The sequence below is a fragment of the Cervus elaphus genome, chromosome 12 (genome assembly GCF_910594005.1).
Source record: "Cervus elaphus chromosome 12, mCerEla1.1, whole genome shotgun sequence".
NCBI classification, from domain to species: domain Eukaryota; kingdom Metazoa; phylum Chordata; class Mammalia; order Artiodactyla; family Cervidae; genus Cervus; species Cervus elaphus.
In genome coordinates this window covers 82226371-82245165 of record NC_057826.1, presented here as the reverse complement: position 1 = coordinate 82245165, position 18795 = coordinate 82226371, and the positions used below count along the sequence as shown (strand labels likewise).

At 48.9% G+C, this 18795-nt stretch overlaps 1 protein-coding gene across 5 annotated transcripts in view; it reads left to right on the top strand.

Moving 5' to 3' along the window:
• Positions 1–1677: 1677 nt before the first annotated feature.
• THSD4 (thrombospondin type 1 domain containing 4) overlaps positions 1678–18795 on the top strand; it is a 639243-nt gene continuing 622125 nt past the window's right edge. For 2 of the 5 annotated variants that reach the window (XM_043919744.1, XM_043919745.1), the window contains exons 1-2: positions 1720–1976; positions 12333–12381. Coding sequence is in view for 1 of the 5 variants with exons in the window: in XM_043919742.1 (XP_043775677.1) it covers positions 1693–1708 (16 nt within the window). In the remaining 4 variants the exon portion in view is untranslated. The other 3 variants (XM_043919742.1, XM_043919743.1, XM_043919747.1) reach the window with 3 other exon arrangements.

Below are 18795 nucleotides of genomic sequence, written 5' to 3'. Positions count from 1 at the left end.
AACTGTTAGAGCCACTTAATCTGGACCCAAGGGACTCATGGGGCTTCCCTGGTGATTCAAACCGTAGAGAATCTGCCTGCAATGCTGAAGACCCAGGTTCAGTCCCTGGGTCAGGAAGATCCCCTGGAGAAGGAAATGGCAACCCACTCCAGGATTCTTGCCAGGAGAATTCTGTGGACAGAGGAGCCTGGTGGGCGACTGTCTATGGAGTCAGAAAGAGTCAGACACAACTGAGAGACTAACACTTCGACTTTCAAGGGACTCATGACACTCAGAATTAATTTAATCCCACTTACACCAGGAGCCACCTGGTCCAATCAAAATCTGTTTGACTGAAGTGGAATTATTTCACCCGATCTGGACCAACTTGAATCAGGGAGAACGGGTTCCGCCCAGGCTCCAGGCCAGTAGTCGGCACTCAAAGTCAGAGCCTTTTCTTTGTCCTGATCTCCTGGGTTGTTACTCTCTTTTGTTAATGTTTTTCCTCTGGGGGCTGCCCGCCCTGCTGCTCTCCTCACTGCTCCCACACACCACACCCATCCCTGTTTGACCTGGCTCCGGGGCAGGGAGCTCCCATTCTGCTGCCACCTGCACTCTCAAAACAACTCCTGCAGCCGGGCTCCGGAGGCAGTCACAAACAAACAGGCTGACTCATTTACTGAGACTACCTGTATCTGGACAATCTCTTCAAATATTTAAGGTCACCTCCACCTCCTCCTGGTACAGCAGGGACATTTTCCCACAGTCACTCTTTCCAACCTCACTAGCTCTAAAGGCCTCCATTTGAATGTAAGGAATGTAGCACTGCATTAGGAACCCAAGAAACTGGGCTCTAGTCATTTTGCCGCCATTAGCTATCTAGGTAACTTTGGTCATGCCCTCTTTGGGATGATATTTGCCAATGAGTAAAAAGAAGGGCGCAGATATATGAATCTAACTTTGATTTTTATTATTATTGCTTTGCAGCAGGATTTTTTTTTCCTGTGTGTGTATGTGGGGTTTGTGTGTGTGTGTGTGAAACATAGTATTACCCTAAGACCAGAAAAGTTCCAGATGTCTCTGGCTGTCCAAAGCCTGTTTTCTTGCTCCCTCAAGCTGCCCAATCCTAGTTAGAATTCGGAGGGCTCTTGTCCGTTGTCCCTTGCTTTCAGAAGGAGCCAGTGAGGCTTTTCTGGTGTGTGAGTGCGCACGTGTGACTACATGTGCCCTTTAGACCAGGGGTCCCCTTTCCTGTCTTAGAGTCACTGCATTCTCTCCTGTTTACAGCAAGTTTCCTTGCTTGCTCCCTCCTCCAGCCTCAGCCTCACCCTGGTGCAGCCAGAATGGTTGCTCCGAAACGCAAAGATGCCCGCATCCCTCCCGTGCCTCGCCCCTTCAGGGGCTCTCACAAACCTCAGGATAAGTAAGATTAGCTCGAAGTCCGAAGCCTTCCACCCTCCCTCTCCAGCTTACTCACCTCCTGGTCTCACCCCTTTTTCCTCTTATTTGGCCAGCCCGGGCACCTCTTCCTTCCACTCTCGCCACGCTCCTCCCTGGTTTCCTCGGTCTAGACTGTCCTCCTAGGGGATGATGTCTGTTCTCTGGGCACACGGGGCTCAGTGGCACTAGTAAGGGGCCCTCTGCGACGTGCGGGTGGGTTGAGGGCCGGTGCTTCCCGAGGCGGCCGCCAGGGGGCGGCAGGAGCGGCTCCAGATGACAGCAGGAGGCCGTGAGTGGGGGAGGGAGGAGGGACGGAGGGAGCGCGGATCCCGGCTCTCCCGATCGCAAACTCCGAGCCAGAGCTCTCCGCGCGCGCCCCAGCCGCTGGCCGCCCGCGCAGCCGGACGCGGAACCCCGGCGCAGCGGGAGCCTTGCAGGACGGGCGCGGGGCGGCGGCGGCGGCCGTCCATGCGGCGGGCTCGGGGCTGCCCGGCGCCGGGAACCACGCGGGGGCGAGGCAAGGCAGCCGCTGGCCGCACCGGGACACCGACCGCCAGGTGAGCAGAGCCGCCCGCGTCGCGCGCTCGCTTCCGCCTTGCCCCGGGGGTCCCCGCTCCCGGCCCGGCCGCTGCCCGCCTCTCCGTCCCCCTCTGGACGGCCAGGAGGGCTGGCGCGGGCGGCGGGCGCAGTGGGTGTGTCAGGGGCGCCGGGGGGCTGCTCCCGAACCAGGCAGGGGGAGCCAGCGCGCGTCTGGTCCGTCCCGACGGCTGCGCCTCCTTCTCCCCTCTTCGCTTTCTGGGGGATTTGCTCTGTCCCGGCGCCAGCACTCACCCCTCCTCCCTCCCACTCGGAAACTCTAGGGACAGTCAACCTTGGTCGGCCCGGAGTTGGGCCCCCAGCTCTCTGGGTCGCGGTAGCTGGGAACCGGTGAGTGCACACCCAGCCCGCGAGCCTCGCCAACCTCCTGCCCGGGCGGGAGAGCTGGTGGAGCTTCGGTTGGCGCGCGTCGAGCCCCATCCTGGGGCCTCGGCCACACCGTTTTCTAGAAAGCCTCAGATCTGTGTATGTGTCTGAGCTAAACCTCTGCAACCCAGCGCCACTGGGAGCCGGAGTGGATGGGTTGTTTCCGCCAACTCTGGACACTTCCTCGAGTGCAGCCCAAGAACCTGCGGTCCCTCGGCGCGCGTGTAGGATTAGCTTTTACGGAACTAGCCCGCGCTGGAGTTTAGCGATCGCGAAGTTACTGGGGGTTTGTTGTTTTGTTTTGTTTTTTTCTTTGAAATAACATCAGTCCTAACTTGGGAAGAAGCTTTCAGGTCGTTCTCGAGCCCACTTAGCATCTGGAATGTGTGGGGTCTGGGATCCCCTTTAGCATCCCCACTCAGCCCCGCGCCGGGGTGCTCCAGTCCAGCCTGTTGAATGTGCGTGCTCGCGCTTCTTCCGGTCTCCTTTGTGACCCCCATCACGCAGCCCTTTGTCCCTTGGCAGGCAGTGAATCTGAAGCCTCGGACCTGGGTAGCCAAAGCGATCATGGGATGCCTGTTGGAATTTGGAATAAGAGAAATAGAAACCCAAGAGAGGTCTAACGAATCATCTTGTCCAGCTGTCCTTTCCCAGCCCAAGGCACCCAGGCACCGCATAATCTAAATATTAAAATCTTAAAATTTGTATAACCTGCCCACGTCTTCTACTTCATTGATAAAAGTGATGAAGTGATTGAGCTGAAAAGGATTTTGTTGGGTCTCAAAATACAAAGAAGAAAACCTTTTTGACAGGTGATTTAAATACAGCGCTACTCAATTCCTATTGATTTCTGCTGGCACCATGGTTGAATTACTTAGAAAACAAAATCTAGCCCTGAAATTAATGTAAGGAAGCAGATGGGAGTCCCGGGACTTTCCTATAAACTTCTGCAGGGCTGGAACAGGGATTTCCCAGAGGTCCCGGAAGCGAGTTTGGGTGATCAGGATACTGGAGCCCCCACTGAACAAGCAACTGGTGTGGCCTCTTGTGGGCAGGGCTAGTCAGCTGAACCTGTGTGATCTCCATGCCCAGCATCCAGCAGGGTGCCAGCTTGGTCTTATCTTTATTTCAGTCTCCCATGAGGAAGTGGTTCCAGTTCATTGTTAAATACAGCTAAAGTTTGGGAATAAGATCAGGGTTGGATATTTTGACTTGAAGGGGTGTTGTTGTTTTTTTTGACCCAGAAGTGCTTATTGTGATTGTAGTCACATTATCCTAAAGAGTGTCTGCATATTGATTGCCCATCCCCCCACATTTCTCTCCATACCACCTTTTTCCAAGTTGGCTGGGAGTCTCTATGTTTGAGAGCACCAGACTCCACGTTCCATCCCCCTCATTTGTAGCTAGTTCATTACCAAGTCCCTTCCACATTCTTTTGTGATATCCCAGGAAATTATTTTCCTGTCTCTGCTCCCTCTGCCTCCTCCTTAAACCATGTCCACATTGCAGTAATAGTCTCCCCTCTTGACTCCCGGCCACGAGTCCCTTTCTTCATTTTAATCCATCATCTTTCATGCTGACAGATTAATATTCCTCAAATTCTGATTTGGCCACATCATTCCTTTTCAAGAAATCACAATGGCTTCCCAGTATTCACTTCTCTTTAAATCTTCTCCAGCTAATATTTTTGGGCATCTGCTGTGTGCCAGGGACTGTTACTATGTGCTGGGGCTTAAATTAATAACAAGACGATATCCTTGCCCTTGAATTGTTGACAGGCTAACAGATGATATACAGCCACCCAAGAGAGAAAGAGATGTAAAGAGAACCACAAACCAAAGCTAATCACTGGGGTGTGCGAGACATAAAGGAGACACAGATGAGGGAGAAGTATTTTCCTGTATGAGAAGAGCTAGGGAAATTTCACCTGGGCTTTGAAACATGGGGAGCAGTTCAAGGAGCTGGGAAAGCCTTTCAGGAGGGAAATCATGCCAGGCAGAGGGAAGAGCTTGAGCAAAGACCCAGAGGTGTGAAAGCACTGGTATGGACGTGGTGGTATCAAGGCCACCCTTCATCTAAGGGTTTCAAAGTGTTAGTCACTCAGTCGTGTCCGACTCTTTGCAGCCACATAGACTGTATCCTCTGTTCACGGGATTCTCCAGGCAAGAATACCAGGGTGGGTAGTCATTCCCTTCTCCAGGGGATCTTCCCGACTCAGGGACTTCTGCCTTAATTTAAGTCTACATTTTTGATCCAAGAGCTGCTCAACTCTTTCCTGCCTGAAGTCCTTCATTCTACTTACCAGGTCTTTTTATTGTGGTCTTATATGCCTCCTAATCCTAGCTCAGAAATTCAGATTTCCTCTCCGCTGGGCTAAATTTCGCCAGGAAGTGGATCCCAGCCTATCTTAGATGTTCCTCTACGCTCTTTGCACTGACTCTGTATTCAGCCTAGACGTGTTCTAATGGGCATGCCTCATCTCCTCAGCCACCTCGGAGTTTCTCCAGAACAGCTGCTGCTCTGAGGACCTCTCCCAGGCTGTGGGACACAGTCCCAGCACATTGCCAGCACCAGAGAACTTGAGAATGTGACTCGCTTTGACCTTCCATCCTACTTTTCCTTCCTCTCTCTTCTTCTCTCCACTTTGCCCACCTTTGATCGTTCTTTTTGTGTGTCTGAAGAGTTGTGATATTTATTTACATATGTATGTAAACATATTTACATATGTGTATTAACTGGCTTCTCTTTGATGATAATGGGTGAGACGTGTTGCTTTGCTAGCTAACATACGGTACAGACTGACATCGGGGCGGGGCGGGGGCGGGGAGCTGCAGTGTGAGGCTGTGCCTTTAGGTTGCATTGCTGACTCTTGCCTTATTTCAGGGTCCCCCCTCTTCACCCCCCTCTGCCTGACCTGTGCAACTGATGCTGGCCTACTTCTCATCTTTGGGTCTGATTTGCCTTCTCTTCTTTCCCCAACCCGTCAAAACCGACTTCTCCAGTTTCTGGAGCCTTGCTGGCCTGATGAACTCATTCAGGTCAAGTTTAATGAGCCAGTGTGTGCTGGGCCTGATGCTTTCATCCTCCCAGCAACCTGTGACAGCAACAGTATTATCTGCACTTTAGGAAACTCCTCTTCCTTGCCTGAGGCCAACAACTCAGGTTTTGAATCCAAGTCTTCAAACCTAGCTTTCTCAGTCTGGTGCTTTCCTGCTATATCACTGTTCCCTGCAAGGGTTGTTTTCAGAACACCTGAATCAAAATTAAGATCTGGTGGGAAAAACTCAGATTCCAGAATGGAGGCAGGGCCTAGGGTGGGCATTGTAAAGGTGGCCTTAGGTAGTTCTGCACACTCAGGTTTGAGGATCACTGCCCAAGGCTGCCTTTACAAAGGAGGTTCTAATGACAGGTGGTGGGCAAATAAGCCACAGGATCCCACATAGCATGGACCTTTTTAACAGAGGCCTTGACCTTGACTTTAAGGAGTGAGCCCTGGAACTGAGCCCTCCTTTGGTCAAAGGGGTCTTCAGTTAAGTCCTGAAAGCATGCTCCCTACCCCTCCCCATAAAGGCAGGTGAGCCTAGCTCCCATCATGATCGCTCACTCTGACTTTATTTCTGGGCCAGAGCAAGCGCCAAGGGAGAAGGGCCAGAGTGGATTGGTTTGCAGCCCCAAGTTGCCTGGAATCACAGTGGACTGGGACTCCCCAGATAGAGCTGAGCATGCTGGCCAGTCACTCCCTCCCTCTCTGGGCGTGGTGACTCAAACCTCCTCCTTACCCGAGTGGAGTCTGGTCATTGACCCTTCTCCTTCATTCTATAGCCTTTGTTTTGTGCCCTCACCCCTCCAGTCATGATTTCCCTGTCTGTAACGAGGGATGGCCACAACCGAGAGGGTTGGTGTGGGGTCCGCTGCACAGGCACACGGGGCATTCAGCAAAGTCCAGCCCCTAGTGGGCGCCCAGTGCAGTTCTCATCCTATTTAACTGCTCCGTAACTGTCAGTGCTTGGCAGGCAGTTGGTGCTCAGAAAGAATCTGCCTGCCACTACAGGAAGTGCCAGAGACGCGGGTTCGATTCCTGGGTTGGGAAGATCCCCTGGAGAAGAAAATGGAAACCCACTCCAGTATTCTTGCCTGGGAAATTCCCATGGACAGAGGAGCCTGGCGAGCTATAGTCCATGGTGTCACAAAGAGTTGTACGTGACTGAGCATGCAGGACAGGACGTATGTGCTCTAGAAAAAGTATGTAATCTCACACCTCTCATGTCCAGGGGGTTTGTGTTTAAAGGGCTAAATATCACTTTATATTCAAATCCAGGAAATGAACACCCCCAGCTGTGCAGTAATAATAATGATGGTGATGGAGATGATAAAGAATTAATTATCCATTCAGCATCCCCTCCCCTCTCCATTTTCCTCCTCCCAGTTTCCCTTTGGTTTCCTCTAAGAAGAGGAAGGTAGGCAGCAGTTTTCTGTATTGCTGGTTACTTGTCCCGAGAGAGTGGTCTTTTTCTGCTTATCTCTTTTTCTTTTTCCCTAATCTTTCCCTGAACGTTGGAGAAGGAAATGGCAACCCACTCCAGTATTCTTGCCTGGAGAATCCCATGGACAGAGGAGCCTGGCAGGCTACAGTCCATGGGGTCAGAAAGAGTCGGATACAACTGAGCGACTAACGCTTCCCTGAGCATACTGTGCTTGCTGTCTTCTCCTATGAGCCTTGCTTAAGCGGGTCACTGAGCGGTACCCTGGCAGCTTCCTACCTTAGCCCCTCTACTCCCGGGCGTGGTCCAGAGAGCCGGCTTACAAGGCGGTTGTCCCAGAAGGGTGGCACCGAGCTGCCACGACCTGGGCTGGGCAGTCCTCCCAGCCAGCTGGCCGACTGCCCGGGGGCTGGCCAGCAGCGAGGACCCAAGTAATGAGTGATTAATGGGCGCCCCATCTAATCTCCTGCCAGGGGAAATGAAGGGCCAGTCGTGGGCTGGGGCTCGTCATGACCTGCTCCAGGTGGGCTTGGAATGCACCCAGCTCAGGATGGGGATTAAGGCTTGAAAGATGAGAGGAAATGAGATGTTAACCCTTTACGCCGTGGCCCTCTGAGCCCCAGCAGGGAAATCTCAGGGGAATTATCTGTAGGCATCTGATGAAAGGGGAGCCTGGCCTTTGATTTACGGCAGGGATGCGGCCACATGACTCTGGCGGGAGGGGGGCCGGGTGTGACAAGCCACGGCTTTGACTTAACCATTTTCCTCAGAGGCTCAGATTAATTTCTTATAAAAACGGAGCATGTGGACTGCAGGGAAGCTGCTCTACCTGCTTCCTTCTCAGAAACCTTTCAATCATATCAGCAGGTTACAAATTTGTAGTTGCCAAGCAGACCTTTCCTATCTCCTGTTGTTTTGAGGAGGATGGAGGAGAGAGTCTGGTCATTGGCGGTGGGTCCGCCTCCTTCCCCAGGTCAGAAAGCAGCCCTGGGGCCCTGAGGGTGGGAACCAGCTCCCTAAGTTCCTTGGCTCTGCCATGCTGGGGAGCCCTGAACCTTAGCCTCTTGTGCTGTAGTTTTCCTGTCTGTAAAATGGGCGTCATAACAATACTGGGCGATGATTATGGGTAATAATGGTGAGATTCGTGAGGATGTAGACAGCGTACAGCAGTCTTAGGCATGTGGACCTGCCAAGTGAAGACTGTGCTGTGTGCTTAGTCACTCAGTCGTGTCCGACTCTGTGAGACCCCATGGACTGTACCCCGCCAGGCTCCTCTGTCGGTGGGGATTCTCCAGGCAGGAATACTGGAGTGGGTTGCCCTGCCCTCCTCCAGGGGATCTTCCCAACCCAGGGGTGGAACCCAGGTCTCCCACATTGCAGGTGGATTCTTCACTGTCTGAGCCACCGGGGAAGTCCATACATGGATGAGATGCATGGGAATGAAGAAAGCTTCCATCAGTCTCAGGCACGTGGATGTGCCAGGGGAAGGTTACCCATCACTTTTTTCTCGCCTTTCTGGGAAGGATGTAAGCAGCTTCTCTTCCACACCTCTCAGATTCGCTTAGGGTGATGGATCTCACTTGTTTGACCTCCGACCCTCACATGCCTTGAATTCTGGTCCCCCCTCCCGTTGCCGCTGGCTCCCTGGCCTCCAGCCGCCCTTTTCATTCTACTCCCTGCCCCTGCCCCCACTTCCATGCTCAGCGGCCAGAGCTGCTGGACGGGGTGGTGACTCCTGCCAGATCCTCTGGTGCATGGCCCTTCCACACCAGCGCTGCCTACTGCCAGCCTTGCTGTCACCTATAGCCCAGAGAAGACTGGCTGAGAGTGGAGACGGCAGCTGCCTTGAAAGCAAAATTAGGACCCATGGTGACAGTCTAATCTGGGTGCAAATCACAGCTCTGCCCATTTTCTGGTTTCTCTGAGCTCCTGTCACCTCATCCTTGATTGATGCTAAGAATAACAACGCTTATCTAATGGTTGAGAGGGTCCAACCCAAGAGTGGACATGGGGCCACTGGTGGGGGAGAATTTATTGCTGGTTATATTGGGTTGGCAAAAAGTCAGACATGACTTAACTACTAAACAACAACAATATTGGGTTGGCCAAAAAGTTTGTTTGGGTTTTTCCGTAGCATCTTACAGGAAAACCCAACGGACTTTTTGGCCAACCCAGTAGGTGAACCTTGAGGGTGGAGCCGTGTCTTCAAGTTGTGAAGTCTTATTACAGGGTATACACTGGCATCCTCGCCTCTAACTCCATTTAGTGTCTTTCCAAAACAGACACGTACTCAGGTCCTGCTTGACTTTGGTGATGTTTTAGTCAAGGCCCAGGGTTTTATTCTGCTTGAAGTTTAAAGGATCTTCTCGCCAGCTAAGGGAGAAGGAGCTGTGTTTACGGATCTCCATGTCAGGGATTTACCTGCGTGCACTTATTTAATCCTCTCTCAACAGTCCACGTGAGCTAGAGGTTATTCTTCTTGTTCAATAGCCTAGCAAACTGAGGCTCAGAGAGATTAAGGAAATTACAGGGGCTCATGCAACAAATGAACGTCAGAATGATATTTGAATTCCAAGTCATCTGACTCCAGAATATGTGCTCTGGGGAGCACTAATGGGCCAGGTAGTACCTCACTGTAATTATAACCTGCTGAGAAATGTAAGTATAGCCACTTGAAAGTCTAATTGTAACCCACTTGAAAATTTTAAACACTGAGATATAGACCCCATACTGTAAAATCCACCATTTTAAAGTACAAGTTCAGTGGTCCTTAGTTTATTCACAGAGTTGTGCCACCATCACCGTGATCTAATTCCAGAATATTTTCAGCACCTCTAAAAGAAACTCCATACTCATTAGAAGTCACTTCCCACTCCTTCCTTTCCCAGCCTGTGGAAACCATGAATCTACCTTCTGTCTCTATGGATTCTGGACATTTTATATAAATGGAATCTTATATTGGGTTGGCCAGAAAGTTTGTTTGGGTTTTCCTGTCCCATCTTGTGGAAAAACGTGAAGGAACCTTTTGGCCAACCCAGGCTTCTGTGACTGGTTTCTTTCCCTCAGAATGTTTTCAGGGTTTGTCCATGTTGAAGCCTGTATCAGTGCTGCATTCCTTTTTATTGCTGTGTAACCCACTTAAAATAAAAAGTAAGGCGATTTTGCTTAGAGAAGAGGTGGGGTTACAACTGCAGATGTAGCACAAAGCAGTGCTCCTTTTTTTACTGTGGGCAGGTGTGGAGGAATAGAGTGTGGAGGCGGAGGTGGGTCGGGGCTTGGCCGGGTTCCCACATCTGACAGTTGCAGGGATGCCCAGCTTCTCTGCTCCAGGCACTCACGCTGCCCTTAGCTTGTGTCTTTGGCCAAACTTACTGAGTTGCACCCTGAAGAAGCCATCGGCGTGCCATGGACCCCTGCCTGGGAGAGGTGGGCTAGAGGTTTCTGGAGCTGTCTTTGCCACAATCTGCCTGATGTTGCACGGAGAAGGCAATGGCAACCCACTCCAGTACTCTTGCCTGGAAAATCCTATGGACGGAGGAGCCTGGTGGGCTGCAGTCCATGGGGTCGCAAAGAGTCAGACACGACTGAGCGACTTCACTTTCACTTTTCACTTTCATGCATTGGAGAAGGAAATGGCAACCCACTCCAGTGTTCTTGCCTGGAGAATCCCAGGGATGGGGGAGCCTGGTGGGCTGCCATCTATGGGGTTTCGCAGAGTCGGACACCACTGAAGTGACTTAGCAGCAGCAGCCTGATGTTGATGTTGTGGAGACATTTTAGCCCCTGCCGTACTCTGCTGGATTCCTTTTAACTCCAGGTGGACCCCAGTGTCAAGCGCTGATGATGGCACTGCTGATTTGCTTTTTAAAAATAACTTTATTTACTTAGGCTGTGCTGGGTCTTCACTGCTGTGTGGGCTTTTCTCTAGTTGCAGGGGTCAGGGCTATTTTCCAGCCGCAGTGCACAGGCTTCTCACTGCCGTGGCTTCTCCTCACAGATCACGGGCTATAGGCTCGTGGGCTTCGATAGTTGCAAATAGTTGCAACACATGAGCTCAGTCGTTGTGGCATGTGGCCCTAGAGTTCATGGGCTTCAGTAGTTGAGGCCCATGGGCTTAGTTGCCCTGAGGCATGTGGGATCTTCCCGGACCAGGGATCCAACCCATGTTTCCTGCATTGGCAGGCAGCTGCTTTACCACTAACTACCAGGGAAGCCCCTGCTGGAGATTCCCTGGGAGTGTGCTTTTAATTTACCAGATATAACACTTTATTTTTTCTGATTATGTAGGTAAGGTATATTAATTACAGAAAATTTTAGGAAATGCAGAAAATATACACACAGAAAAAAATCACCCATAATTCCCCAACCAATAATGACCAGTATTTTGAATGTGTGTCTTCCTAGTCTCTCTGTCTCTCTCTCTCTCTACACACACACACACACACACACACACACACACACAGAGTTTATAAAATTGGTATTACACTAAACATATTGTTTTGTTCACTCCTCCTTTCACTTAATAATACATCATAAACATTTTCCTTGTGTACTAAATATTCAATGCTTTTCCAAACTATGATTTTTTTCAATGGTTGCAGTGTATTTTTTAAAATATTGATGTTTACTTTACTTAAACAGTCCCCAATTTTGGACATGTTGGTTATTTTCAGTTTATCAATATTGTTTATAAATAAAATGGCTTCTTTTTGTGCATTTTTTGTGCATCTGTTAATGCACAGTGTTGCTTCTGGTACAAAAGATATAAATACTCTGAAGGTATTTGATACATATAATCATATACATATATGGTACACATAATAAACTGGCCTTCCAGAAAGGCTGTTTAATTCCACAACCATGTTATTTTTTACCTTGAGTTTTACTGTTCATGTAACTCTGCCAAATATCCCTCCATTCTCCTCCTCCTCCTTCCTCCTCTCTCTTCTTTGCACCCCCTACCCCCCCCCCACATATCTGCTTAGTCCACTAATTGCTCATATTGTTTTCTCCTTGATCTTTGCCTGTATTTTAATTGAAGCATGCCTTTTTGCACACAGTGTGATTTTTATGTTAACATTTCTCTTGACATAGTCGGAGTTCCCATTTTTAAACTTTATGACGACTTGGCGTCATTTTGCCCCATCATGGTTTCCTTTCGGTGTTCCCCATCTTCCTTTACGGATCTAGGTTGTTTCTTGTTTTTTCCTAATCAAAGAATTAGTACTTACAAGCTGAATGGTCAGTGTGCTGTTTTGTTCTGCTCTCATGTTCCGTTTTGGAAATTCAGTTCCTGGTCGTGTGATTACTAGGTCCACAGCAGGAGCTGTTCTAATAACATTCCTGCCGCTGAGGGGCCCTCGGAGAACGGGCACCTGGGAGGCCCAGGTGGGAGAACCCAGAAACAGAAAGGGTGCTTGTTTTGGCCTTCCCTCTTCCTTTCCTTACGAGGGTCTGTTCTTTCCTCAGGCTCACGTCGGAGGAACTCAACACCTCACTGCTACCAGGGATATAAGAGGTGCTGTGGGCTGGGACTTTCCGAGTTCCGTGCAGGGAAGTTATGTCGGTGTTCTTTCGGTGTCCACGTGTGAATGGTGAATGTGACAGGTGGTCTTTTGTGACTGGCCTCTTTCACTAAGCGTGGGGAAGGCCTTCTGGGACTGTGTTAATGTGCTTTGCGGGTTCTGTGTGGGCCTGGCCACATGTCCTTTCACCCTGCTTCCAGTACTTTCTGAGCCCCGACCACACACAGTCGTAGCACCCTGTGTTTATAAATGGTGCGAATTCCAGTCCTGACTCTGTCGCTTAAGTGCCTGTGAGCAGCTTACCTCATCAAACTTCAGCTTCCTCGGCTGTGACACAGACCGATGATCCCCGTTCCTGCCGTGAGAGGGAGGAGGCGGTGTGTGCACCGCGTTCGTTCACTCCGTGAAACCAAGGCCCGCTCCGAGGCTCTGTCAGCTCTGGGGCATCTGTCCACCTTACGGAGAAAGAAACTGGTGTTCCTGCCTTACAGCTTTGGAGGGGGCAGGTGAGGAGATCCCTGAGACCAACATTATTATGCAGGAGGAAGGCTGGGGGCCCAGGAGAAAGGCATCAGGGTGACAGAGGTGGGAAGTCACAGAGAGTTAAGAGCTGCACCCTCAAATGGGAAGCTGTGTGGGAGAAGGAAGACGCAGAAGCCTGTTTTATGGGAGGGCTGCATTCTTTTTTTTACATATATCCCCTCTTTTTTGGATTTCCTTCTCATTTAGGTCACTACAGAGCATTGAGTAGAGTTCTCTGTGCTATGCAGTTCTCATTAGTTGTCATTAGTTGTCAATTTTATATATAGGGTCAATAGTGTATATGTGTCAATCCCAACCTCCCAGTTCATCTTCCCCCCTCACCTTGGTATCCATATGTGTCTTTTCTATGTCTGTGTCTCTACTTCTGCTTTGCAAATAAGGTCATCTATACCATTTTTCTAGATTCCATGTATATGCATTAATATATGGTATTTGTTTTTCTCTTTCTGACTTACTTTACTCTGTATGATAGTCTCCAGTTCCATCCACATCTCTGCAAGTGGCACAATTTCTTTTTATGGCTGAGTAATATTCCACTGTGTATATGTATCACATCTGCTTTATCCATTCCTCTGTGGATGGACATTTAAGTTGCTTCCACGTCCTGGCTATTGTAAATAGTGCTGTAGTGAACACTGGATGCATGTATCTTTTTGAATGATAGTTTTCTCTGGATATATGCCTAGGAGTGGGATTGCTGGGTCATATGATGGTTCTAGTTGTAGTTTTTTTAAGGAACCGCCATACTGTTCCCCATAGTGGCTGTATTAATTTATATCCCCATCAAGAGTGTAAGAGGGTTCCCTTTGCTCCATATCTGGAGGACTGCGTTCTTAAAAACCTCACAGAATTCAGGTCTCTCGTCATTCAGACCATGTTTTTCCCGTAAAATTAATGTACAGAGTGTTCACAGGTGCTCGGTGCATAATTTTGCTTGAACGTGGCTTTTCACAATGCCCTGTTTATCACCAGTGCTGCACGGAGGGCTTGCTCATAAACAGCCCACTTGGTATCTCAGGATGGGTGTTTGGCTTCCTCACCAGCTGTTGGTGGTGGTTGTTATCATCATCATCTCAGTGTGCTTTCAATCCAGCACCACTGTTTGACAGACCATCTAGATCAGAGATCAGCAAATTTTTTTTTGTAAATGGCCAGTTGCAGGCTGTAGGGTCTTTGTTGGAACTAATCAGCTCTGCCTTTTGAGCACAAAAGCTGCCATAGATGATACATAAATGAATGGGCAGTAAAACCTTAGTTATGGACACTGCAATTTGAATTGCATATCATTTTCACATCATAAAATAGTATCCTTTTGATATTTGTTCAGCCATTTGAAAATGTGACAAGACCAGACAGGTTTGGCCCACTGGCCAGAGCTTGCTGACCCCTGGTCTAGATGACTATAATATGTGAAAATTGTCTTCAACTGAGTGAATGTTAAAAAAATAAAGAGAGTAAATGTTAAAGTAGCCCTGTAGTCAACAAAATCACTCATAGACATTCCAGTGCTCATAACAGCATAGCTATCAAACAGATTCTATCAAACGATTGTGGGTATTTATGATCCTGGGTGATAACAATGTAGCCAAGATATTCTTATGAATTTTAAAATGTAAATCTTATTGTTTTGAAATTTAGGCATGCAACCAATTTCTTAATAGTTACATCACTCCATCTCATGAGTCGAATTGCATCCCGTAACATTGTTCATGGTTGTGTACCATGCTGGGGTCTTGCAACCTCTGCCTGCCTCTGGACAGTCTGATGGCCTATGGTAAGGGGTTTGGAACTTGCTTCTGGCTGGAATGGTTGCTGCAGAAGCCAGGAGAAGGCACGATGGAGCACCAAGGGGTATGTCTGGTGCATGGTAAATGTGGGATAAACTTTGTTCCTTCTCTTCCCTTTCTTTTCCTCCCCACCCAAATGTTCTATATATTTGGTCAGCTCCAAAACATGCTGAGCCTCTTTGAAATTGTTACTTTGGTTCTTTCCACATGCAGTAAAGTCACTAACCTTTTTAAATGGAAACAAAAACAAAGGCTGTTAGAAAGCAGTTTCCCCTCCCAGGTCACCAGCTTTCCCTTGCTGGAGAGTAAGCAGTGCTGTGCTGAGACTGTGGCTGGGGCCAGAAGAGAGGCCCCAGGTTTGAGGCAGGCGCCTCCAGCTGGGTGCAGACTCGGCTCTCCAGCCAGGAGGCGGGGGGCGCCTGGCCTGCTGGCTGCTCTGAGGTCCCAGCTCCTGGATGTATCTTGATTTCAGAGATTCCAACGGTAGGAAAGCCAGGATCCTCTCCAGATGGGAGACCACCAGCCCCGAAGGTGACTGTGATGCTGTAGTTCTTGGCTCTCGAGTGTGCTTTTGCTGTGTGTGTTGGATGGAAGGCCCGTCTTGAGTAGACGTGTGTTTGTGTTGTTCAGAGGGCTGGTGTGCATAACCACGTGTGCTTTCTGGCCTGGGGTCTGGCAGGATGTGAAGAGAGGCAGCCACTACCTTTTGGCTGGTGAGATTTTGCATTGTTATATTGGCAGGGGGCTGGCATTCTTGCTGTACTTTTGGAATTGTTTGGTGTGTAGACAGGTGGTCTTGGAGCCAGGGGCATGGGCATTCAGTCCTGACTTTGCCACTGCTTTGCCATTTAATCTTCAGTAACCTGTTCTACTCTGTCTCTGGGGTCACTCATTCCTCACTCCTAGATGAATGATGATAGCCATTTCTGAGGACTTATTTCTCCGTTGAGACGCGTGGGGACCCTGGGCCTTCACTCCCACCCAGCAGCAGTAACTAGGCCGTGCATTCCCTCCTGCTTCCTGCCCCCACCCCAGGGTGCCGGTGAGGCCACGTGAGGCACCGTGATGAGGCCCTCCTACCCCTCGCAGCCAGGAAAGTATCAGTGGAGACGTGCTTGGGAGCTAGAACCTCCTACCCTGCTCAGTGTAATGACGAGTCCCCTGCCCACTCAGCTAGCTGTCCGTGAAGGCCAAGTGGGGAGCCTGAACTTCTGTCCCCACATGACTGTAATGTGATAGGATTTCCCTTCCTCTGCTGAAGCAGTGTCAGAGTAAGCCAGCTAAAATGGAATGTTTAAGTAATTTCTAGAGCCTCATAAGGGAATACCTAAAATGTCCAGGTTTCAATTAAAAACCACTTGTCACACCAAGATACATGGGGATCTCAAACTTAATGAGAAGAGACAATCAACTGATGCCAGTGCTGAAATGACAGAGATGTGGCAGTTTTCTGACAAAGATATTAAAGCAGTCATCATGAAAATGCTTCAGTGAGCAGTTATGAATGTGCTTAAATGCGAAAAAAATAGAAAGTCTCAGCAAAGAAACAAAAGGCATGAAGAAAAATCAAATGAAAATTTTAGAACTGAAAAAGACAATAACTGAAAAAAAATCTCACTGGATGGGCTAAACAGCAAAATGGAGATGAATCAGTGAATTTGAAGATATAACCATAAAAATTCCCCAATCTGATCAACTGAGAGAAAAATAAACGAGTGGAAGAAAAGAAAAACAGATTCTCAGGGACCTGTAGAACTAACAAAAGAGCTAACATTTTATGTCTTTGAAATCCCAGTAGAGAGCAAAGAGGATGGGAATGAAAAAGTCCTTGATGAACTTATCACTGAAAACTTCTTGAGGTTAGGAAGGTTTCTAGATTCAAGGAGATTAGTAAATTCCAAATGGGATAAACCCAAAGAAATCCATACCAAAATATGTCATCAAATTTCTGAAAATAATTTTGAAAAGAAAGTAAGAGGAATCAGGGGGCTTCCCTGGTAGTCCAGTGGTTAAGAATCTGCCTTGCAATGCAAGGGACACTGGTTCAATCCCTGGTCCGGGAAGATTCCTCACGCCATGGGGCAACTAGGCCCGTGCACCACCACAACTTACTGAGTCCATGTGCTGCAGCTACTGAAGCCCAAGCACCTAGAGCCTGTGCTCCAAAACAAGAGAAGTCACTGGAATGAGAAGCCCGTGCACTGCAACAAAGAGTAGCCCCCGCTTGTTGCAACTAGAGAAAGCCTGCATGCAGCAACAAAGACCCACCACAGTCAGAAACAAATTAAATAAATAAGTAAATCTAAAAAAAAAAAAGATAGTAGAAGGAATCAGTCTTCTGGGTTTCAAGACTTATAGATAAAATAATTGAGACTGTGTGGTGTTGGCGAAGGACAGAATAGAGCACCCAGAAGTGTGCCCATCTGATTTTTGGTAAAGGTGTGTAGCGGAAAATGGAAGAAACACTACCTGGTCTGGATGATGATTTGAAGAGGCTGGTAGAAGATGGAGAGCAGAGGGGAAAGTTTATCTGAGAGATACTACAAATGCAGAATTGAGAGCTGGCGAGAGATGGGGCCTCAGGGTCACTGGAGGGGGAATCACAGAAGCCCAGGCAGGCTTTGAGCTCTATTCATTGGAAGAATAGTGATACCAGGATTTCCCCTGGTGGTGGTCTGGTGGTTAAGAATCTGACTTGCAATGCTGGAGATGTGGGTTCCCTCCTTGGTTAGGGGACTAAGATACCACCTGCTGTGGAGCAGCTGAGCCTGTGCGTCTCAACTAGAGAATCTGTGCACTGCAACGAAAGATCCCACGTTACTCTGAAGATCCTGTGTGCCACAACTAAGACCCGATGCAGCCAAATATAAAAATTAATACTAAAAAAAAGAGAATAGTTATACCACCACCAAAGCAGGAAAGGGTGACAGAAAGGGGGCTTGGTGTGGAAGCGGTGACCAGGTCCTTTTATTGTTCATCTTGGGTGGGCCACCAGCAAGAGAAAACTAGAAATACAGGAAAACATCTGAATGAGAGGGTAGGTCTCATGTTGGGTTTTCGAGACCTCCGCAGGAGACAATTATCAAAGAGGTCAGAGGGTAAGAGTCTTTACCCAGTGTACACTACTCATTAGTGGGGGATGGGTTATGATTGAAATTTTTCTATGCTTGTTTGTGTCACAAGGAAAGTCGGTGAGACAGACAGAGGAGACAGGCAGAGAACAGACTTGCATGGCCTCTGATGATGGGGTTCAAGAAAAAGGGTACAGTAACAGTTTTATTCTTCCTAAACCCAGTTGCCTTTTACTGTACCCCTTGACCTCTGTGTGACCTTTGACTCCAATGACTTGCCTCTCATGGTTTCCTTGAAAATATTTCCTAATTCGCAAGATGGCCGTCTGGTTTGCATTATCATAATCTTTTAATCACAGCACCCAATTTCAGCTTTACCTAATACCAGCCTATCACAGAATTGTGTTGAGGAAATAAGACTAATTTGCTGGGTTTCTGTTTCCCTCCGTAAGGATATATGGAACCTTTCAGCCTACATTGCACAGCAGTGATTGCTACAAATCATTGACTAGATTTCTATCGCTTAAAAAAATAATGACATAATTCAAATGTCAATGCAGAAGCCCCAAGAGCCGAGCAGGAAAAGGCAAATCCTTTCCTCTGATGTTCAGAAGCACCAAGGGCAGAGTGTGTGGCTGGCTGATTTATGGCGGTCGAGGCGCATGGAGCCAGGAGGTGTCCTGGACGGGCAAGTGTGTCCCCACACACTGAGATGACGTTCTGGATTCAAGGTCAAAGCAGTGGTGGAGTGAACACGCAGAGCACAACCTCACGCATACCAGCTCCCCTGGCCAGACCCAGGCTGCAACCTGTGTTTCATCAGTGAATGTGAACACAAACAGCTCTCCAGGAAATGTGTGTCTGATGCAGTGGGTCAGGGGACCTGAGAGGCAACTTAGTGGAGTGCCAAGACAAGCCAGGGGGCCTTGGGTTTCACCACGCTTCTGCCCCTTCCTAGGGGCATATTGCTTCTGGTGACCTTGGGCACAGTGCTTCACTGCTCGCA